The sequence below is a fragment of the Heteronotia binoei genome, chromosome 17 (genome assembly GCF_032191835.1).
Source record: "Heteronotia binoei isolate CCM8104 ecotype False Entrance Well chromosome 17, APGP_CSIRO_Hbin_v1, whole genome shotgun sequence".
NCBI classification, from domain to species: Eukaryota; Metazoa; Chordata; class Lepidosauria; order Squamata; family Gekkonidae; genus Heteronotia; species Heteronotia binoei.
Genome location: NC_083239.1, coordinates 3,448,363 through 3,471,928, shown reverse-complemented (window position 1 = coordinate 3,471,928; position 23,566 = coordinate 3,448,363). Strand labels below are relative to the sequence as shown.

Below are 23,566 nucleotides of genomic sequence, written 5' to 3'. Positions count from 1 at the left end.
GAACCAGACTTTTGCTCAAATCTGTGTGGATGGGTGGCTGCGGTCAGCTTGGTCACTTAGCTTGCTCTACCACTATGGCCCCTTGCCTCCCCTCTTGAGTTGAGCGGTGTGTACAGTGCGAGGAGGCCTGGAATGCCTCAGAGTTTGTAGAGAGGCTTCTAGGAATGGACGCTGTCATTGAATGCTTGTTATTGTGCTGACTGCTTGATGTTGCTAATTCCTCCATCAAGGTATTTGTATGAGAATACTTAATAAACTTTTATTTCTGTTTTCATACTAGCATTCAGCGTTTTGGTATTCCTCCCAAGCTTATATTAGTGTCTTGCTGTTTTGTCAAAAATCCTTTATAGCTGCTATGTGAGTCACTGCATAGATAGGGGGCATTCCTTTAAGACATCGACTATATTAAATTAGCAGTAAGTGGCCACGCGTGTGTAGGTATTCCTTACCTTTATCAGGGCTTTTTTTGTAGCAGGAATTCCTTTGCATATTAGGCCACACACCCCGATGTAGCCAATTCTCCAGGAGTTTACACTAGGCCCTGTACTAAGAGCATTGTAAGCTCTTAGAAGACTGGCTACATAAGAGGGGTGTGGCCTAATATGCAAAGGAGTTTCTGCTACAAAAAAAGCCCTGCTTTAGTGTGGATTTGGGCTTGAATGGGAAGGGGGGGGCACTTTTACAATAGTATGTGTCTACTGTACAGATACCTTCATAGACCACACACAAACACACCCTGTGACCCGAGTTCTGATCAAGGAGATTGGCCTGCTGCTGTCGTTTTAAAATTAGAACAGTGCTCCATTTTACTGAGGCATCAAGTCATCATAATAATTAAACATAAAACCTTTCACACTTACTGATCCAGGTCTTGGGTATGGCACTTTCCCTTCGTATACAGACCAGTAGTATTCAGGCCCTTCTTTATGTGCATATGGTCCATTGAAAACGGCACGGAAACTAGCCATGTGATAGACACATATAGCATATCCTCGGAATATATTGCTGTAAAATAAAAAACCAAGGCACATTCTAAAGTAAAATTCCCAAATGGAATTAGCCGCGATGGCGAAATATGGTGCAGAAAATAGCAACCTTCGTATATAAACAAGTGTGCAAGATGAGCAGTGTCAGTGTGTCAGTGTGTGCGTGCACACTTGTTATGAATGAGTTGAACAAATTAGCACTCTTGGACAGCAGAGGGCAGAAAGCAGCATTTCCCAGGTTTCACAAGAGCCTTGCAGACTGGGTTCCAAAACTGCTAGACAGGAGGGGAGTACAATACAGGTTTCACAAGAGCTATCTTTGGGAAGTTTGAAAGTTGGCTGCAGTAAATTATAGAACCAACAGTGCACGTCTGGCATTGAATAGCAGCATTCTTTGCAGATTGGGGGTGGGGGGGTGGGGAGGGAGAGAGAGAGACCACTCATCACTGTAAAGGGTAAACACACAGATATAGACTGAGAAATCAGATGCCAGAGTGGGAGAGAGAGCGTTGGTGAGAAGAGCAACAGCGAGCAGTTCCTCCTTTTCAGGTGGGTGCAACTGCCTCAGGTTTAGATTTTTCTGCCTGCGATGGGGAATTCTGAGAGGCGTTAACAACATGGCAAGGATCATAGATCTTTGCAAATGGAAACTTGCATGCAAATGACATGCTTTGGACTACGACCACGTGGGGAGGGGCAAGGGGGCTTTAACCCCCCCCCCCCCACACACATACATTTAGTTTCACCAACCAACACTGCCCTGCACCATTATGGAAGAAAGGTGAAAGAATAATCTTTTCTAGTGAAGAGTAAATAACATGTAGGAGGGGGAAGTTTGATTAGTGAGACCAAGCTGGGGCCAATCCTCCTGATCTGAGACTATATGTGCTTCCAATCTGCCTTGCACAGTTCTGCCAGCTGTGCCACATCTCTCTTAGATTTCAATCAACAGAGTAGTCTGGCTCTCATCACCTGAACATATATGAACATATGAAGCTGCCTTATACTGAATCAGACCTTTGGGCCATCAAAGTCAGTATTGTCTACTCAGACTGGCAGAGGCTCTCCAGGGTCTCAAACTGAGGTTTTTCACACCTGTTTGCCTGGACCCTTTTTGGAGATGCCAGGGATTGAACCTGGGACCTTCTGCTTCCCAAGCAGATGCTCTACCACTGAGCCACAGCCCCATTCATGGCTCTCCAGGGTCTCAAGCTGAGGTTTCTCACGCCTATTTGCCTGGACCCCTTTTGGGAGATGCCAGGGATTGAAGCTGGGACCTTCTGCTTCCCAAGCAGATGCTCTACCATTGAGCCACAGCCCCATTCATGGCTCTCCACGGTCTCAAGCTGAGGTTTTTCACACCTATTTGCCTGGACCCTTTTTTGGAGATGCCGGGGATTGAACCTGGGACCTTCTGCTTACCAAGCAGATGCTCTACCACTTGCACCTGTGCAGGACTCCCTCTCCCCAAAAGTAAACAGACAAGCACGGCTCATGCTCAGCAAACAGTCTACTCATCCTTTTATCATATATAGAAGGCAGGGCTGGTGTCAGCATACCCTGAGGAGGGGCAGCTACTGAGGTTCACTGTCACAGACCGCCCCCCCCGCACCTGCCCACCCCCTGTCACCTTAAATCTGCCTTTTCCTGCCTATTTACTTGCAAGCACTCCACCACCTATGCTTCCAGCTTCTCGGTGTTGATGGGGACACGCATGCAGGTGGTGCACTGAGGCAGCATTCCTGGTAGCCACAGCAGCTGCATGCACCACCCAGTGCTGTTGGGAAAAGGGGCACGAATACAGTGCAAGTTACTGGGAGTGAAGGTAGTGGGAAGGCTTGTGGGAAGGAGAAGGATTCACAGGTGGGTGGGCACACACAAAAGTGGCAAGGGCTGAAAAGTAAGGTATGAAGTGAACCTGGCAGGGCACTCCCATAGGCAGTGGATGGGAGGGGGTCCTTGAGGAAGCGGCCCCTCCCAATTCTCCAATTGCCCCCCCCCAAAAAAAAACTTCTCTATCAGTTGAATTTTGGACTGACTTGCTGCTTGCTGGTTACTGGCGAGTTGAATGGCCCACCTTGTCATTTCCTCCGCAGCCAGTACCAAGCAGTCCATGAGGACTGACTTAGCTTGGTGCCAGCCCAGCCATGTGACCCAGTCTCAGTTTGGTGTAGTGGTTAAGTGTGCGGACTCTTATCTGGGAGAACTGGGTTTGATTCCCCACTCCTCCACTTGCACCTGCTGGAATGGCCTTGGGTCAGCCATAGCTCTGGCAGAAGTTGTCCTTGAAAGGGCAGCTGCTGTGAGAGCCCTCTCCAGCCCCACCCACCTCACAGGGTGTCTGTTGTGGGGGAGGAAGGGAAAGGATATTGTGAGCCGCTCTGAGACTCTTCGGAGTGGAGGGCGGGATATAAATCCAATATCTTCAATATCTTCTTCATATAACAAAGGGTGGCTGGACTCGCTGGTACAGCTGCAGTGAGGCCACCACCACCAAGCCAAGTGGACTGCTCAGCGCTGGCTGCAGGGGAAGTGCCAGGGCAGGCTGTCCAGCTCCATGTTCTTCCAACAACGCTGTTGCGGCAGAAGAGAAAATGTGTTTTGGTGGTGGGACAAGGTCTTTTTATGCCATTGGGGGGGGGGGGGGAGAATGAGCATCTGCAGGCTGGGTCTCTTGCCTTTCTGGATGGGATAAAAACCTCCTGCCCGAGTTGAGTGAAGGAAAGGCAGAGGAAACAAGTGACCTGATGGGTTCTTGTCACCCTTTTATTTTATTTGTTTTGTTTTTGTGATGTCATAAGTGATATCATGCCCCACCGCTGCCCCCCATTGATTTTTTTCTGAGTATGGGGTAACAGGGCACTGAATTCCCAGGACCTCCCAAAAGTGACATTGGTAGAAGGCAATGTTCTAACAGGCTGTGTCAGGTCGTTTTCGCACTTACCTTATTCCGGAGCGACGTCCCTCTTCACCGCGCAGCGTCTGCGCGGGTTTCGCACTACTTGCTCCGCAGAACCCGGAAGTCCCGCAGCTTTTGGGTCGCAAATGTAAACTGGTTTTTGGCAAATTACATTTGCGACGCAAAAGCCGCGGGACTTCCGGGTTCTGCGGAGCAAGTAGTGCGAAATCTGCGCAGACGCTGTGCGGTGAAGAGGGATGTCGCTCCGGAATAAGGTAAGTGCGAAAATGACCTTAGAGTTCATGTATCTCCCAGCTGCTGTCGTGTGCTTCTCTCATCTCTTTCAATTCAGAGAAAGAGAACTGTACCTCGAGGGAGATTCTGCATCCAGGTAACAAACGAGAAAGCCAATGAATCCCCATGCCCTCTGCACAAGACTCTGTCCCACTGTACTCTGCTATTTGTTTCTTTGAAAAGTATCTTCTCATCAGGTCCTCTGATTTGCTAATAGGATCTGTGACATTTCCAAACTGATTGAACAGCTGGTTCCTCCTCAAGATATATCAAGACCTTTTTAGCATTCGTCTCACCTTGTGGTGCTGAAGAGTCCAAAGATCACTGGGTTTTTGTTATCCCGAGTGTGGAGTAAAAAGACATCCTCTGCAAAAGGAAAGCATGATGGTTAAGTTAGTGGGTTCTGTTTTGGAAAGAAGACAGCTTTAACTGCTCTTGCAACTCATCAAGGAAATAGTTTTATACTTAAATTTTATCTTGACTTACTACTAACTTACTACTAGGTATAGCTAGAGTTGCCAGTCTTCACTGAGGCATGGCGTTCTCCTGGAATTACAACTAATAACTCCAGAGTTCAGCTTTCCTGGAGAAAATGGCAGCTTCTTTGGCTTAGCTCCATCCCCAGGCTTTTGTTAAGGATATGGCTAGAACTATAGGGGAACAATTGCAGGACTTGACTCAAAAGATCACCGAGGATGTTGTGGCACACATAGAACAAACTTGGTCTCTCAGGTCAGCATGCCAAGAGACCTAGAATATAATAGCCTTGAAGATCAGTAAAAAACCCAACAATTATATGGCTTTGTGTGGATTCGAAGCCATCTAACCCAATAGCAATAGATACAATTTGTTTAGGCCCGGGTGCAGAACTGAGAACCGCAAGAATGTCTAACTTTGGGGAGGGACGGTGGCTCAGTGGTAGAGCATCTGCTTGGGAAGCAGAAGGTCCCAGGTTCAATCCCAGGTTTTGGGACCCCTCCAAAAAAGGGTCCAGGCAAATAGGTGTGAAAAACCTCAGCTTGAGAGACCCTGGAGAGTCGCTGCCAGTCTGAGAAGACAATACTGACTTTGATGGACCAAAGGTCTGATTCAGTATAAGGCAGCTTCATATGTTCATATGTAACTTCACAGATGTGAAGGTTATGATTCAAAGATGGGAGTAGTGGTTGAGATATTCATCTGTTTGAGAAAATTGTAATCATTATTTTAAAATAGATTTTGTTAAGATAAAAAGAAGTCATAAAAATTCTGAAAGTAAGCAACCCATGAGTCGGGGGAGGGAGTAGTGTTCAAGGGAGCAGAGTAATTTGTAATCTTGCCCAAGATAATTTGCCAGAAATTAGATGGGTTCTTTCGTTGCTTGTAAAAGACTTTCACCAGACACTACTGGATCCAGATAATCTTCTGAGTTGGACCCCAGTCTCTGAACAAGAAATCAGATCCCATATAAATTGCTTCCAAAGGAACAAGGCCCCAGTTTGGAGGCCCTATTAGCCTATTGAGATTTATTAGCAAACTCTATACCAGACGTCTTTTTGACAAATTTTCAAGGACATCATCGCTATAGAGCAAGCAGGCTTCAGGAAAGGAAGATCTACATTGGATTGTTGCTTAGTTCTTCAGCACTGAGAAGTACTATAACAAAGGGACTTCCTCCCTGTATGCGGCCTTTGTGGCTCTTAAGGCCATATTTGATTCAATTTCTAGGGCCAAATTATGGGATAAATTGGAGGTATCCTCAATTGAAAGAAGGCTTGTCTTTTTAATCCAATCTTTTCACATGCATACTTCCCTTAGAGTCAAATGTAGTAAATTGGGTTACCTTACCGAACCGATTAACACCATGAAGGGAATCAGACAAGGATGCCTTCTTGTGCTGCTGCTTTTTACACTTTATATTAACAATATGGGAAATTTGTTTAATGCAGCGTACCATCATCCTCCTAAAGTGGCCCAGAGGCATATTTCAATTTCCCTTTTTGTCCATGATGCAGTTTTGCTGTCTAGAACAGGGTTGTCAGACATGCAGCATGTGGGCCAAACTGGCCACCCGAGGGCTTCAATCAGGCCCTTCCCCCTCCTGTCCTCACCCTGTGAAGTTCTGAGGCTGCCGATGTTCCCGGCTCCTTCTGCCTTCTCTTTGCAGAGGCTAAAGCAAAAGCGAAGCTGCAAAGAAAATGCAGAATGGATTTCATACTCAGGCCTATGGACAGAGCGAACTGGAATGGAAAATCCACTCCACGTTTTCCTTGTAACTTTGTTTCATTGGAGAGGTTTAACTTCCCAGTGTTCCTATGGTGAGCTGAAGCTTCCTTTCCTTGCAAATCAAGCATCCATGCTCTGAGTCAGCTTTGTCTCTTCTCAATGGAGCGAGAATAAGTTCCTAGTGAGTACTCTAACTTGGGAACCCACAGCCAAAGGGGTTATTACACTGGAATGCCATTGCTAATCTGAGTAGACCGGGGGCGGGGGGGGGGGGAGAGAAGCTTGCAATGCCTAGCCATTTCATGTTTTTCCAGGCTGAGAGCTTTTTATATTTTTAGTTTTCTGCTGTGTGATCCTTGTGCTTTTCCTTGATGTTTTATTTTTAATATTGCATTGCAAAATCCCAAGAATTGCAAGAGTTTTAAGCATGTTTGTATTTGAAGATAAAAATTGATATATTTAATTGTGTTTAATTGTGCCTGTGTCCTTTATAAAGTCTATATCTGTTATCTGGCATTACATTTTAGGGCATGCATGGCCCCACAAAGTCCCATTTATGCTTGACATTATAAGATGCTGAGTTAGCCAAGAATATGCACCCTTATCATGTGGGACAGTTAGCTATTATTAAGAGATGGTTTTAAAATCCTAAAAATAGGAGAAGTTGTATTGATCAACAGCTTCTTCTCAGAACAGGCTCCTTGCCTGTGACTTGCTTACTTTGGTAAGAGACTTCTAGACTCATGTAATTGACCTCCTTTAATTATCTATGTAAGAATGATGGATGGTATAATATTTGATTGATTTAGTCCACGTTAAGAATGCAATAATTATGCTTTAATCAAAAGAGCTTACTTTGGAAGCAGAAAGTCTCTAATAGTATTTACTGGTATTTACTACTATACCCAGAACCAACCTATAGTGTTATAGCATGTATCTCTGACTATGAGATAAGTGATCTGGTATCAGCCTACTGCATCCCTGACAACTGCTCATCCGGACGCTGCTTAAAGATTACCTATTAAATCAGTTTTATAGTTTATTGATCTGGGTGTTCAACAGGTTGCGTCACTGTATTGCTTCCAACCTAGCAGCAAAGAATAGTTGGCTTTTTGAGCATAAAGATTCTCACACAACCAATCTACTATCCCCCATTCTTGTTGCATAACTGCTCTGCTTAGAAGGCAATTCTGTTACATAGACAACGATATAACTCACAATCAATCCTATTGTTTGGTGTTTAGCTAAGTAGTCTTTAGTTGTTGATCAGTTTGAATCTGCAGAGTCCCTGCACATGTTCACTTTTTGGGTAAATACATTCGGCAGGTATTCACTGCTTCTCAGCCCAAACTAAAAATATAAAATGCTCTCAGCCTGGGAAAACATGAAATGGCAAGGCATTGCAAGCTTCTCTCCCCCTCCCCACCCCGGTCTACTCAGATTAGCAATGACATTCCAGTGTAATAACCCCTTTGGCTGTGGGTTCCCAAGTTAGAGTACTCACTAGGAACTTATTCTCGCTCCATTGAGAAAAGACAAAGCTGACTCAGAGCATGGATGCTTGATTTGCAAGGAAAGGAAGCTTCAGCTCACCATAGGAACACTGGGAAGGTAACCCTCTCCAATGAAACAAAGTTACAAGGAAAACGTGAGTGACTCGTATCTGATGGTTACCTTTGAATATGGTAAATTTGACCACTAACCATGTTCACAACAAAATTTGCAGCATCCCTAAGACAAAACAGTAAGAGGTAAAGATGTTCCCACATTTCCACCCTGCCCAGAAAAAGCATGCCCACCTAGTTCATCAAAGTAGGTTTTGATGCCATTCATTCCTGGCACAGAGCAGACCAGTCGGGTTTTGAGGAAAGTGGTCCACTTATTCACTAGCATCCGCCGTCCACCGATATCATTCTGGATATAAACAAAGAGAAAAGAGAATATAGAAAATGAAAGTAACAGCCAAAAAATTAATTACAGAATGGTATCTCGAGTGAAGAGATTGGGTATGGCTCTAAAATGTCTAGTCTCTGAGCCTTCTTTTCTTGGCTTTTGGTGTTCAAAATGTTTGGCATGACAATGAGTATGTGAAAAACAGAAGTTCAACTGACTTGTGCTTTCTGGTTCCCACAGTTCTCCCTCATGCCTGAAGAAGGCACTATCATTCAAGCCCATAGCCATAGTGGGGCATTTTGGGACCACACCCCCTTAATTTAAAGCCATGCCCCACAAATTTTTATCAGACTAAATTATTTTTAAAATAATTAACCCAGGCACTGCCCAGCAGCAAGCCCAGAGTCAGAAGCCAGAGTCGGCTGGGTGGCAGTGGCTTCACTACGCCTGTGCCAGCCCAGTCATGTGACCCAGCTGCATCATATGACCTGTGAAGTTTGGAGAAAGGAGCCCACCCACCCACCTGCCTCCCCTGCACCCACCTGAGTTTGGCAGCTCAGCGGCTGCTAGATCCCCTTCCCCTTCCACAGCCTCCACCTCTTGTGAACAGAAAGGAACAGACACCTTTGTTCCCTCACTCATTAGTATTACGGTGGCAACAAGGGACACTGTGGCTGCTTCACTGGCCCAGTTAGGCTCCCTTCCAGCATCGGCTTGGTCTGAACTCTGGAGGAAGAATGGGAGAAAGGAGGAAGGGCACAGTGCTCTCTGGCCAGACTGATGGAGAAGAGCCTCCCCTGCACCCCTTTGCCTTCGCGCACCCGGCCGTGGTGGGTAGGAGGGGGGTGAAAAGTTGCTGCTGCTCCCTCTGCACGGCTGGAGGGGGTTGCTGGAAGAGCCAATACCAAGCTTCTAGAGCAGGGGACAGCTTCTCCCACGTGGAAACAGCCTTCTGGAGTTAGTGAAATTACTGCTGGAAATTTGGTGTATTTATTGTATCTTTATTATTTTTATTTATCTTTAATATTGTGATGCCATGTCCCACCAATTTCCCCAGTGCCCCCCCACCCCCACCACTGAGAATTTTCTGGCTATGAGCCTTCTACCATTATACCTCCACAGATGTGGGGATGTCTTCTGCATTCTCTCCAGAACAAGGGCACTTCCCATTCCTGTGTTCGACATTACATACCAGATCCTCTGCCCTAATCTCACCACACTGTAGACTAGATTATATGTGAGATCCAATTTATGTATTTCAATGTCCAACTAGAAGCCACTTGAACATGTCACCACGTAGCAACTCCTCCATTCACTTGTCACAACATGTAGAAGGGCTTGTCATGAGACACCCACAACCACAAGGAACCTTTCCCTTCAATAAGCAGCTGTTTTAAAATGGTGTGGCCTGGCAAGCCACACAAAAGCTCTTTCAGTTGGTGATTAAGGAAAACGGGGTCTTCACAGGGTCTTCAATTTTTTATTGAATCAAAAACTCTGAAACCATAAATCTCTTATACAGCTTATGTTTCTCTTCTGAACTCCATATTCCAACAGGACCACAGCTATCAACTTTCTGATTAAAAACTGTGGTTTGGTTAAAAAAATAATTAACTTCATAGCTGCAATTAGATTTAATTGTACATACATTACTAATTATTTGAAAATGATTGGTCACTTCTGATAGTTCAGTGAGCCAAATATGTTAGATGGTTAAATTATTTGCTTTATAAGTCACTGTCAGCTTTAGTTCAGTGATTGTAATATCATAAGACTTGTTTAGCTCGAATTGCATTTGCTTCATTTTCTGATCTGGTCTGAGTATAGGTTGAAATCTTGCTTTGCAATGCAGGCAAAACTCTGCGGCATGGGAAAAGGCTTTCATAGTTTATAAATCTTTTTCTATAGCACTACACTAGAAAATAATCCACAACAACGATTAAGACCCAAAATTCTTAGAGCAGCATGGCTGATTTACATTCTGTCCAAATGTCCCTTTCTTTTTCTTGGGTGATCTCTGAGGTAATCATTTCTGCAAGTTCTGCTTCACTGGAAAGGGGCTGTGGATAACCCTGGTTGAGATAATCCTTCCAGTTACAGACCTATCAGTTGATTGTCTATAGGGTTTGTAGAATCTTTCGGGCTCAAGTGCCGTGTTCTACTGGAGGAAGTTTTCCTTCCAGACGTTTCGTTCTCAGCTGCGGAGAACATCCTCAGTGGCGTTGCAGCCGGAGCAGGCACTCTGACCTTCTTGGCTGCTGTGCATTGAGTGAGGCCAGGGCTGCTGGAGAGCTGCTATTTCTAGGCTGCTGGAGAGCTGCTATTTCCTGGAAGGGTAGTGATAAGGAAACTGGCTGTTGAATGTGACCATTGTTCTGTGTTAATTGCTGGGAGGGTTGTGAAGATAAGGAAGATGGTTGTTGACTGTGCTGATTGTTCTGTGGAATGTACTGGTTGTTCTGTGACTATTGTCTATAATTAGTAAATTGTATGCTTGTCACCTTCTAGACAAATTGCTTGATTGGCTATCCAAAAATAACACCATCCCATTGGAACCAGTGGGCTTTATGGAGGGTAGATCCACATTAGATCATTGTCTGGTCCTTCAGCACCTTATTGAAAAGTATGGTAACAAAGAAACCTCCTCCTTATATGCAGCTTTCATGGATCTTAAGGCTACCTTTGACTCTATTTCTAGAGTCAAGCTGTGGGGACAAACTGGAGTCATCTTCGATTGACAAAAGACTTCTCTTCCAAATTAGATCCTTACATCAGCATACCACCTTAAGAGTTAAATACAATAAGCAAAGACATCTCACAGAACCCGTTACCACCTAGAAGGGGGTTAGAAAGGGATGTCTTGTTGCTCCTTTACTCTTCATTTTTTTTATATAAAAGATGCGGTAAATCTGTTTAATGTAAGCAGACATCATCCTCCCAAATTGGCATATAAACATATCTCAGTGCTGCTTTATGCGGACAATGATGTTCTTCTTTCAAGAACTCCAGTAGGGCTAAAAAAAAAGTTCTTTGTAGCTTTGCTACATACTGAAATGAACAGCAGTTTGTAATTAACTATGATAAAACCAAGGCAATGTCGTTCAATAAGTCCCTTAAAATGAGATGCTGGTTAATGAATGGACAACACCCCTCACAAGTCTTCTCCTTCAGATATTTGGGGATGGTGGTACAAGCCTCTGGTGCCAGGGTGGCTCAAAGCAATTATGTGGCGGGTGAAGGTGAAAAGATAGCTCTACCTCTATTAAAGTTTTCTAGGTCTAAGGGAGGGAATTTTGTTCCAGCCACCCTTAAACTCTTCAAGATTAAGATCATACCACAGTTACTGTATGGAACCTTTTTAGGTCCCTCTGAGTCTCACTTTTTGTCCATAGAATTTGGGGTCCAATCTAAATTGTTAGGAGCAGTGTTATGGGTCCCAAATTGTATCTCGAATTCCAGGATTCTATAGAAACAGAGATGGTAAAAATAACTGCCAAAATAATTCTTTCTTCATTAAAGCTTTGGTTTAAGATAAATAAAAATCCCTGCAGTCGTTCATTGTTAATTTTGCGGGACCATTTTCAATCATGCTGGCTTAAAGAAACTCCTATCAAGTTAGCTCAGCTTGGGTTTTCCCCTGATTCAGTTCTGCATCTAGGCCACAACTTAGCTAGTCAGCTCTTTAAACAGAGAGTGGTAGACCCAGAAAGCCAATCTGACATCTCCAAATAACCAAATTTTATTGTTGCCCCCCAAAGACACTATCTTTCGCAACCGGCCTCTTAATTATATAGTCTGGAAAATGCTAACCAAAGGAGAGCCTTTTCTCTTGCCAGGCTTGCAGTATTGCCATCAGCAGTTGTTGAAGGTAGCTATAATAAAATCCCTCAAGCTGAGAGAATTTGCCCATGTAATGCTGGTGCGACAGAGACAACTACACATGTCCTATGCCATTGCTTCATATACAATGATATTCATTTTACCTCTGTTTCTCCAATATATCCAAAAGGTTCCAAAAGCTCAGATGAAGAGATTGTTAGAAGAAGACGACGACGACATTGGATTTATATTCCGCCCTACACTCAAGAGTCTCAGAGCGGCTCACAATCTCCTTTATCTCCCTCCCCCACAACAGACACCCTGTGAGGTAGATGAAGATATTGGATTTATATCCCGTCCTCCACTCCGAAGAGTCTCGGAGCGGCTCACAATCTCCTTTCCCTTCCTCCCCCACAACAGACACCCTGTGAGGTAGATGAAGATATTGGATTTATATCCCGCCCTCCACTCCGAAGAGTCTCAGAGCGGCTCACAATCTCCTTTCCCTTCCTCCCCCACAACAGACACCCTGTGAGGTAGATGAAGATATTGGATTTATATCCCGCCCTCCACTCCGAAGAGTCTCAGAGCGGCTCACAATCTCCTTTCCCTTCCTCCCCCACAACAGACACCCTGTGAGGTAGATGAAGATATTGGATTTATATCCCGCCCTCCACTCTGAAGAGTCTCAGAGCAGCTCACAATCTCCTTTACCTTCCTCCCCCACAACAGACACCCTGTGAGGTAGATGAAGATATGGGATTTATATCCCGCCCTCCACTCCAAAGAGTCTCAGAGGGGCTCACAATCTCCTTTACCTTCCTCCCCCACAACAAACACCCTGTGAGGTGGGTGGGGCTGGAGAGGGCTCTCACAGCAGCTGCCCTTTCAAGGACAACCTCTGCCAGAGCTATGGCTAACCCAAGGCCATGCCAGCAGGTACAAGTGGAGGAGTGGGGAATCAAACCCGGTTCTCCCAGATAAGAGTCCGCACACTTAACCACTACACCAAACTGGCTCTCAGTAAACTGGCTCTTAGTAAATTTCTTTCTGATGAGAACATGGAGACTACTAAGGAAATAGTGACATTTTGCACAGTGATAAAATTGTGCTCTATCTGTGTTTTGCAAGGAAATGTGGGAACCTGATCTGCTCAACTGTTCTACCAGAGCTGTAAATCTGTACATTTAATTTTAGATTGTTTTAATCATTTTATGGTTTTATTATTCCCTTCTGAGTGATTGTTGCAGCATCTATATATACTGGCCACAGGCCATTAATAAAATCTGATCTGATAGCCCTGGTTGACTGCCCCCTACCCTCAGCGTCACTGAAACCCTTCTCTATCACCATAGCAGGTTTGCATTTAAAAATGAATAAATGTATCACATAGGCTTGCCATTCCCCTTTTTGGGGTGGGGGATTCCCTGATTTGACAACCCTGCCCCTGATTTGGGAGTATCGGGGAGCAGGGAACAAAATTGGTGCTGCTCTAGTATTTCCCCCTACTAGAGCCAGTTTGGTGTAGTGGTTAAGTGTGCGGACTCTTATCTGGGAGAACCAAGTTTGATTCCCCACTCCTCCACTTGCACCTGCTGGAATGGCCTTGGATCAGCCAGAGCTCTTTTATCTGGGAGAACCGGGTTTGTTTCCCCCTCCTCCTCTTGCAGCTGCTGGGATGGCCTTTGGTCAGCCATAGCTCTCTTATCTGGGAGAACCGGGTTTGATTCCCCACTCCTCCACTTGCAGCTGCTGGAACTGCCTTGGATCAGCCAGAGCTCTCTTATCTGGGAGAACCGGGTTTGTTTCCCCCTCCTCCACTTGCACCTGCTGGAATGGCTTTGGGTCAGCCAGAGCTCTCTTATCTGGGAGAACTGGGTTTGATTCCCCACTCCTCCACTTGCAGCTGCTGGAACGGCCTTGGGTCAGCCATAGCTCTGGCAGAGGTTGTCCTTGAAAGGGCAGTATTGAAAGTATTTTAAATACTTAGGTATTTATTTTCAACATAATGTGACTTGGTCTTCCCATCGCAAGTATGCAGTGAAGATAGCTAACATCAGTGCATCTGCCACAGCTTGCTTTTTTTATGGCAGAGGTAACCAATTTGTGCCAGCTGCCATAAAAATATTCAAAGTCAAAGTGATTTCACAACTTCTGTATGGCATCCCAATCTGGATTGGATTTTATGAAGGTGCTATCGAATGTGTCTAATCCAAATTCTTGCATAAAATTCTGGGCATGCCAAAATGTGTCCCATATGCAGTTATTTGCTTAGAAACTGGCATGTCTTTAATGGTTACTAGTGCATGGCTCATGACTTCAAATTCTGGCTACGCTTGCACTACAACTCTGAACCGGGGAGCTATATCTCTCAAATGCTCTCTGAATTTAATTTGTCAAATTGGTCAGCACGAATTGAGAGAAAAACAAAAGCAATGGGTTTATCCCTAGAACTATTGTCCATGCTGTCCTTCACCACCGCAGTCCAACAAATTAAAAACAGGTTGCCAGATATTGAGTGCCAAGACCTGTACGGTCTGGCTAAGAAAACTTGTTCCCCACTGAGTTTTGAGATCTCTCTTAGTACTGGGAAAATGGCCTCATATCTATTCGTCTTGCAGGTGCCACAGCAGCGTAGAGCTTTTTCCCTTGCCAGATGCAACGCCATGCCCTCTGCCGTTCTTTATGGCAGATTTAACAAGACAGCCTACTCAGTCAGATACTGTCTCTGTAAGCAAAAATGTGTGAAGTCAGTTACTCATGTTCTTCTTTATTGTAATTTGTATACAGATCTTCATCACAAGTATTTACATCCTCTTTTAGTTAGCATGGTTGATTGTTCTGATGCACTTAAGGCCTATAATCTTTTGAACGATACTTCATCTAGTGTCACTGAGAAAGTGGCTAAGTTTCTTTATTCTGCTTTAAAGGCACACCAGAGGATCTCATAGAAATAGTTTATGTTTATGCGCTTCCTGATGTATATGTATGCAATCGTTCTATTTTATCTTTTTTTTTTAACCAATTTGCTCTGATATATACATCTATATATTTTATGCCAATAAAGGCTAACTTGACTTGACTTGACTGAATAAGCCAATTCCATATGCAGGGGAAGTATCCTCATAAACCAAAACTAAAAATCCCTCCCCGCCCTACACTAACAGTAAACCAATTGAGCAATAGAATTTTTTTTTGGCAATCCTAATCAATCAAATCAAACCCACAGTAATTATATAATTAATTAGTCATGAGTTCAAAAACAGAAGCAGTAACACATATCAGATGTGGGGGGGGTCTGCTGGGGGGGTTCAGTTGTAACACATAGTCCAAACAGCAGCTCAGATGTCCAGTAGTAAAGTGCTCTTCATAGTGCCCAGTCTCTCGACTGTGTGAGAAGAATGTCTGCATTCTCTTTTCATAAGCAGAGGATCTCCAGTATTCAGTATCTAAACATACCTCACTCCCCCACATGAGGTCAATCACAGCCATAGATCTTCCACCAGGCTTAGTCTCCAAGCAACTTGGAGCCAGTTGCATCCAGCTTGCAGAAGGGGCTTGGCAGTTAAAGCCACAGTCACAGGCAAAGTCTGGGTGCGGGGTGGGAAAGAAGTTGCTAGGATTCAAACCTCCATTCGTAATACCCACTCCCAAGGGAGCAGCTGCAGAGGATAAGTTGATCACAGAGAAAAGGAGACTGGACCAAGCCACCACACAAAACGCAGCACTTTTAGCCATGTTTCAAACACATCCAGGATTTCCACTCGGTAGACAAGATGACTTCTGAGCGTTCTCCAGTGTTACACAGCTTAGAGAGGAAACTGAAACAAACTACTGGGGAAGATCTTCAAGCTGTAGCACAGCTGATAGAGTCAGACAGACCCTTGCTGTTTCCTGGTGCCTGCAGCCCTCTTAGTTCCCAGTATCAGCAGCTCTCTCTATGGCCGTAGCAGTCAGCTCACTCACCATCCAGTCCTCTGCATCAGTCAGCAGCCCAGGAAACCACCCGGCTGCTTCACTACTGACCAGGCCACCAATAAAACCCAACAAGTACAGCATTCTGCTTCAGGATTAATGCCGCTGTTTTCCTCAGTGAATCTACAGGATTCAGACATGCACAGGTATGTCCAAATTTCTGAATTGCAGTGTACAAAGTTTAGCCTTTTCTAAATTATTGAGAGGAGTCTCGTTTCAGTGCTCCCTCTCAGCCGCCATCTTAGTTCCTTGCTGAAATGAAACCAAGTCCTCAGGGCCAGATGAATTGCATCCAAGGGTTCTAAAAGAGCTTGCAGATGTAATTTCTGAGCCTCTGGTCATTATTTTTGATAATTCTTAGAGAACAGGTGAGGTGCCAGAAGACTGGAGGTGGACAAATGTCCCCATCTTCAAGAAGGGGAAAAAGGAGGACACGGGTAAATAGCGATCTGTCAGGATGTCTATACCGGGAAAAGTTTTAGAACAAATTATCAAAGAGCCAGTCCTAGAAAATTTAGAAAGGATGGCTGTGATTACTAAGAGCCAGCATGGGTTTCTCAAGAACAAATCACGTCAGGCTAACCTGATCTCTTTTTTTGAGAAAGTGACTACATTGTGGATCAGGGGAATGCTGTAGATATTGTTTACCTCCAGGGTCATCTAGTCCAAACCCCTGCACAATGTACAATGCAGGAAACTCACAAATACCTCTCCCTAAATTCACAAGATCTTTATTGCTGTCAGATGGCCATCTAGTCATTGTTTAAAAACCTCCAAACAAGGAGAGCCCACCACCTCCCGAGGAAGCCTGTTCCACTAAGGAACCGCTCTAACAGTCAGGAAGTTCTTCCTAATGTTGAGCCGGAAACTTCTGATTTAATTTAAACCCACTGTATCTGGTCCTATCTTCTGGGGCCAAAGAAAACAATTCCACACCATCCTCTATATGGCAGCTCTTCAAGTACTTGAAGATGGTGATCATATCACCTCTCAGCTGCATCCTCTCCAAGCTAAACATGCCCAGCTCCATAAATCTTTCTTCATAGGACTTGGTCTCCAGACCCCCCCTTCATCGCCCTCCTCTGGACCCATTCCAACTTGTCGGTATCCCTCTTAAAATGTGGTGCCCAAAACTCAACACAATATTCTAGGTGAGATCTTACCAGAGCGGAGTAAAGCGATACCATCACATCACGTGCTCTGGACACTATACTTCTATTGATACAGCCCAAAATTGCATTTGCCTTTTTAGCCACCGCATCACACTGTTGACTCATGTTCAGCGTATGATGCACTAAGAACTCTAGATCCTTTTCGCACATACTACTGCTAAGACAAGTCTCCCCCATCCTATAACCATGCATTGGATTTTTCCTGCCTAAATGCAGAATTTTACATTTATCCCTGTTAAAATGCATTTTATTGGTTTTAGCCCAGTCTTCCAGCCTATCATGGTCATCCTGTATCCTGGTTCTGTCTTCTACTGTATTTGCAACCCCTCCCAATTTAGTATCATTGGCAAATTTAATAAGCATTCCCTCTATCCCTTCATCCAAATCATTTATAAAGATGTTGAACAAAACAGGTCCCAGGACAGATCCTTGGGGCACTCCACTTGTCACTCCTCTCCAAGAGGATGAGGAACCATTCACAAGCACTCTTTGGGTGCGACCTGTCAACCAGTTACAGATCTACCTAACGGTAACAGGATCCAAACCACATTTTACCAACTTGTCAACAACATGCCCAGCTCCATAAACCTTTCCTCATAGGACTTGGTCTCAGGACAGATCCTTGAGGCACTCCACTTGTCACTCCTCTCCAAGAGGATGAGGAACCATTCACAAGCACTCTTTGGGTGCGACCTGTCAACCAGTTACAGATCTAACTAACGGTAACAGGATCCAAACCACATTTTACCAACTTGTCAACAAGGATAGTATGTAGAACCTTATCAAAAGCCTCACTGAAATCAAGATAAACAATGTCTACAGTATTCCCCTGATCCAGCAAGGTAGTCCCTTTCTCAAAAAAAAAAAAAAGAGAGAGAGATCATGTTAGTCTGACAGGATTTGTTCTTGGGAAACCCATGCTGGCTTTTAGTAATCACATCCATCCTTTCTAAATGTTCCAGGACCGACTGTTTGATGATTTGTTCTAAGACTTTTCCAGGTATAGATGCCAAGCTGACGAGTTGGTATTTACCCGGATCCTCCTTTTTCCTCTTCTTGAAGATGGAGACAACATTCACCCAACTCCAATCTTCCAGAAGTATCTCTGTTATACTCTGCCACCCTGGACTACTTGCTGCATGGACTTTCCATGGTTCTCTCACACACTTTGGATAAGGTAATATCATCTTTCAGAACCTTTTTCTCTCTCTACCCTTGTCACTTCTCATTCTGTCCTTCTTCTCAGATTTGTGTGTGTGTGTTTATTGGGAGGGAGAGCATGGTTTTAATTTTGGGTTTTATCTGTGTCTTAATGGTTAGAGGCCATTTTGGTCTACCTCTAGTTGTATGTCTGAATAAATAAATGTTTCATTTATTGAATTGGTTGGTCTCTGTTACTCTTTCTCTTGGAAATATTATTCAGGAATATACCTCTATATACACTACTAGAATATCCCTTGTTTATCTGGCTGGAGACTCTGTAACAAGCTAATTATCCCACCTCTTGGCTGAATTTGGGAAACAGTGTGGTTTAGTTATATTGGATAGAATGGCAGAATCTTCAGTGCACTGGGTAATTGTGAGGTAAAAGGGAACTCTTTACTCCAAATAAAACAAGTGTTTCTACTTAAAGAGAAAGACTTGTTTCTCTTTATGAAGTATAACAGCATAATGGCTTCAATGTAATTTAAAAATGTAAAAGTGCCTAACTAGCTTTGTGGTTGCAAGCTATGTGCAGGTCTTCTTTCTTTCTAAAAGTTCGCTAAATAGACCTAGTCACAAAGTTCACTAAATAGACCTGGTCACCATTGCCAGTTAGGGTAACATTCTCTTCACTTGCCACTTGATTCTTCTCACTTGCCACTTAGGATAATAACTGTCAGGCAAAGAATAACAGATAGGCTGGGTCCAGATGGGCAGTATAAGCTGCCCCAAGGACATCCCACAAACGGCACAAAAAAGTATGTCCAAATGTGAACATCTGGCTCTCATCCCATTCCCACCCTCACACCGTCCTTACCTGTCCTTCTGCTGCCTCAAAAAGCTACCACATACAAAGTGGTAGCAAACCAATGAGGTGTTTCTGAGGCGCCTTTCCTAGACTTCTGAATGGCCAGGAAGCACCTAGGGAGTGGCGGTAAGGCACATGAGCACTGTGAACTCTGGGGCACCTGCTGCTGTCCCTGTTCTGGTGGTGAGCCGCGCATCGTCTGACCACCCCAAGTTGCTTCTCTATATGCCGGCTCACTTCCGGGATGGGACACTCACTCAGTCTCTTCTCTTCTCATACAACTTCCCTGAACAAACCAGTCAACTCTGCCCCCTAGGGTACAGGCCTGTACAGATGAAAGCTGTCCAGTTGCAGTCCTAAAGGACATTTCCAGCTCAGCATTAGGAAGAACTTCCTGACCATTAGAGCGGTTCCTCAGTGGAACAGGCTTTCTCAGGAGGTGGTGGGCTCTCCATCCTTGGAGGTTTTTAAACAGAGGCTGGATGGCCATCTGACAGCAATGAAGATCCTGTGAATTTAGGGGGAGGTATTTGTGAGTTTCCTGCATTGTGCAGGGGGTTGGACTAGGTGACCCTGGAGGTCCCTTCCAACTTTATGATTCTATGATTTTTTTGGAAGCGATACTCATTACAATACGCAGGGTTTTTAAAAAAAAAAAAAAAAACAGGAACTCCTTTGCATATTAGCCCACACACTCCTAATGTAGCCAATTTTCCAAGAGCTTACAACAGGCCCTGTAATAAGAACCCTGTAAACTCTTGGCTACATAAGAGGGGTTGGCTAATATGCAAAGTTGTTCCTGCTACAAAAAAACCATGACAATATGTGGACTTTCTTCTGAGGAATTGTGATTCAGATCTGACAGATGTCTCCAAACCAGGTTCTTTCGGTTTCTTCTGTCAGGATTAACATTGAGATTTTTGTAATTTATTTCTCCCCCTCAACACTGACCGGGAGTAAAATTTTCTAACACACGTATTTCAGAATTAAGATATGGAGCAGAGCAAAAAATTCCATGGAGCACTTCGTTCAGATGCCTGTTTTCTTTCTAGACGTCCTTCTCATAATGCCTTTCATGTTTCCCATCATGTTTTATTTTTGCCCCTCAGTAGGGAATGAGCTTTTCAATTCCTATCTTAGGTATGTCAGAACCACAAGTAGGTGGGTGGCCACACAACCCATCACATCAGAAGCTGGGTAGTTCCTTGTGATGCAGAGCGGCATTAAAGTCAGTCACGGGTTTTTGTTTTAGCATCCACAGACTCAAAGATATGAACAAACAGAAGGGAAGCCCATCATCAGCTTTGGGATGACATGTGACAGTTACTTACCGCACAGACTCTTCCTACTCGAGAGTAGGTGGCATGAGCGCCTGCCTCCACTTCTATCGCTTTCTCGGTAAAGAAGTAGTACACTTTGTTATCCTCTTGGTCTTCATTGTCAGGAATCATATAAGAACTAACAAATTTAGGTTCTTTAAAACATTAAAAAAGGGAGAAAGATCACATTTATAAAATGTATCTAACCGGAAACAAAAAGGAATAATTACATGAAAGTATGTGATTGGACAATTTCAACCCCCACCCCCACCCCCCACAACCATGGACTGGCCTAAGACAGATGTGATCAATTTGTGATGTAGGCTGCAGCGTCAATCTTTTTGCAATCCTTAGAATGGCAGTCTTCCTTTCACTTTTTGAAGTTTGATTTCTAGTCCAAGAGGATGCTGCTTGTTGCTGCAATAATCAACCTGACAGACTAAGAAAGGCAGCCCCATGCATTATGACCTCCGTATTAATGACGCGTTTTCATAGGGAGACTCATGCTTGTGGGAAATAAATTTAAAATAAGATCTAGGGAAATGTTCCGCATAAAACCAAAGCCTGTTTTGGCCATACTAGGATACATCTCTACTGGACTTTTCTCCCAGGATAACTCTGAATTCACAGCGGGCGTTTTCGCACTGACCTTACGCCGGAGCGACGTCCCTCTTCACCACGCAGAGTCTGCCCGGATTTCGCAATAATTGCTCCGCAGAACCCGGAAGAGCCGCAAAGTCCCGCGGCTTTTGCGTCGCAAATGTAAACTGGGTTTTGGCGGTTTTCATTTGCGACGCAAAAGCCGCAGGACTTGGCGGCTCTTCCAGGTTCTGCGGAGCAATTAGTGCGAAATCCGCGCAGACGCTGCACGGTGAAGAGGGACGTTGCTCCGGCGTAAGGTCAGTGCGAAAACGCCCAGCATTTCTAAAGCATATTTTAAAGCACCCTTCTGCAGCTGCTGCTATTAGGGATGGGTGCAAACCTCCCCACAACCCCTAAATTTGTCATAAAAATCACTAGGACATGGTAATTTTCCCTATTCATGACCTTCCCACAACCCTCCACGTGGTTTTCTGGATTACATGGGACTCATGGCAGGAAGCGGGAGGGAGTGACAGGGACCACAGAAATGGCTTTCATCCATTCCCACCTAGCAGGGCTGGCGTGCCCATCAGCTGTTAGGCTGAAATAGATCAAGCCATTTCAGCGATTCCTTTCACTCCCCCTGCTTCCCCCCACCACCACCACTTGGACTTCACTTGTGTACAATGAGCCTTTTAAAATCCATTTAAATGGAACAACCCTTTAAATGGATTCTGTAAGGTGCACTGTGTACGAGTGAAGTCCAAGCAGAAATTTCATCTCGTCACAAACCACATAAAATGAATTGGTTCAGTAACCCGGGAGGCTCATGAATGTTAATGGTTCATACGGTGTGGCTCCATGAACCACAAATTGAAATGAACCTCTATTTGCCTGACTTGTGCCCATCTCTATAATATACTGTGCTATCAGTTGTACTTAAAACAAGCAAAAATGTTCTCTGCCCCAAGAACATCATAGTCTAAAGTTCCATAAGCGAAGAGAGAATACACAGAAAGAAGGAGAGCAAAGGACAGTTTTGAGCAATTCTAAGTACATAGGCTTGGGATTTTTTTTTTAAAGAAAACTGGCAGCTGGGGATGGAGCCTGTGTGTAGAATTAGGCAAGGACTTCATGGAACAGTGGAATTAATAGAGGCATTTGAAAGAAAGACATAAGGGAACACCACATCAGTGTTCTGGCAAATGGTTCTAGACATAAGGAGCCGCAAGGGGAAATGCTCAACAGCTGCTAGAGCTATTTGCCAAGGAGATCTGGCTTAGCTGTCACCTTCATGGATGGAAAGCTCTTCTAAAGAGCACAAAAATAGGTGGGAAGCTACGACAGATTTAATGAGCAAATTCAGAGGAGCAACCCAGTGGGTGAGCGTGTCCTCCCTGTGCAAGCTGATGACAGACAGGCATGGCTGTTTATTGCCCCTCAGGGGCAAAGGATTGTGTCCACAGGTCTACTAGCTTGAAACATCTGCTGGGATGGAAGCACCCACACTGGATACTCAGCCAGGGGAATGTGTGAATCCACTCAACTGAATGTTCTGGTTGTGTCTGAGATCCTTATGTGGCCATTCCTCTAACCCTACAGGAAAGACAGTCATGCTGGTGTTGATCTAATACAAAGCTTTTCGGCTGGCCAAAATGTCCCAAAGCAAAGTTTTTTACCAGGTCAGACACCTCTCCCCTCACCACTAGAATATAGGGTAAAGCAAAATATCTGCTGGGTTGAGGGCTTCCCCAGAGCCATTGTTCACAATAGACTGAGGCCAAAGAGAACTTTCCAGCTGAGATGAGACTGGCATATCTTGGTGCTACAACACTGTTATCCTGGCATAGAATGGGGTGGGGGGGGGGAAGAGTGCTTTCACAGACCACTTGTACCTTTCAAGAGTCGATCATCATCTGGCTGCGTCCGGATGTGTGCTGTGTGTCCCATTGTGCGGAAGATAGCAGCATCTCTCCCCCAGTAGTTGCTGTAGAGTCCAGCAAACAAGGCACCACCTGCGAACCAGACGTATTCATGATGAAGATACAGGAACGTCAACATTTAACATCCACACGCACACACAGCCTGAAGCTTTAAAGGAGAGGAAAAGCAATAGCTACTTATTTTGCTGTGCTGGGCCTAAGAATTCCTAGCTGTAGGACTAAAACGTACTGAAGATATCCTCAATAAAAAAAGGAGTTTAAAAGCATCACAAATATATACAATATATAATATTTAAGAAGACTTAGAATCATAGAGTTAGAAGGGGCCTCCAGGGTCATCTAGTCTAACCCCCTGCACAATGCAGGAAACTCACAAACACCTCCCCATAAATTTACAGGATCTTCATCGCTGTCAGATGGCCATCTAGCCTCTGTTAAAAAACCTCCAAGGAAGGAGAGCCCACCACC

General features: G+C 44.5%; 1 protein-coding gene across 1 annotated transcript in view; it reads right to left on the bottom strand.

Moving 5' to 3' along the window:
• The window catches only part of SEMA3E (semaphorin 3E), a 133,954-nt gene that overhangs the window by 94,207 nt on the left and 16,181 nt on the right, over positions 1 to 23,566 (bottom strand). The window contains exons 5-9 of the mRNA XM_060258235.1: positions 23,051 to 23,170; positions 20,586 to 20,728; positions 8,184 to 8,298; positions 4,476 to 4,545; positions 861 to 1,005 (exon numbers count right to left, since the gene is read on the bottom strand). Coding sequence (XP_060114218.1) covers positions 861 to 1,005; positions 4,476 to 4,545; positions 8,184 to 8,298; positions 20,586 to 20,728; positions 23,051 to 23,170 — 593 coding nt within the window. The remainder of the gene's footprint in view (positions 1 to 860; positions 1,006 to 4,475; positions 4,546 to 8,183; positions 8,299 to 20,585; positions 20,729 to 23,050; positions 23,171 to 23,566) is intronic.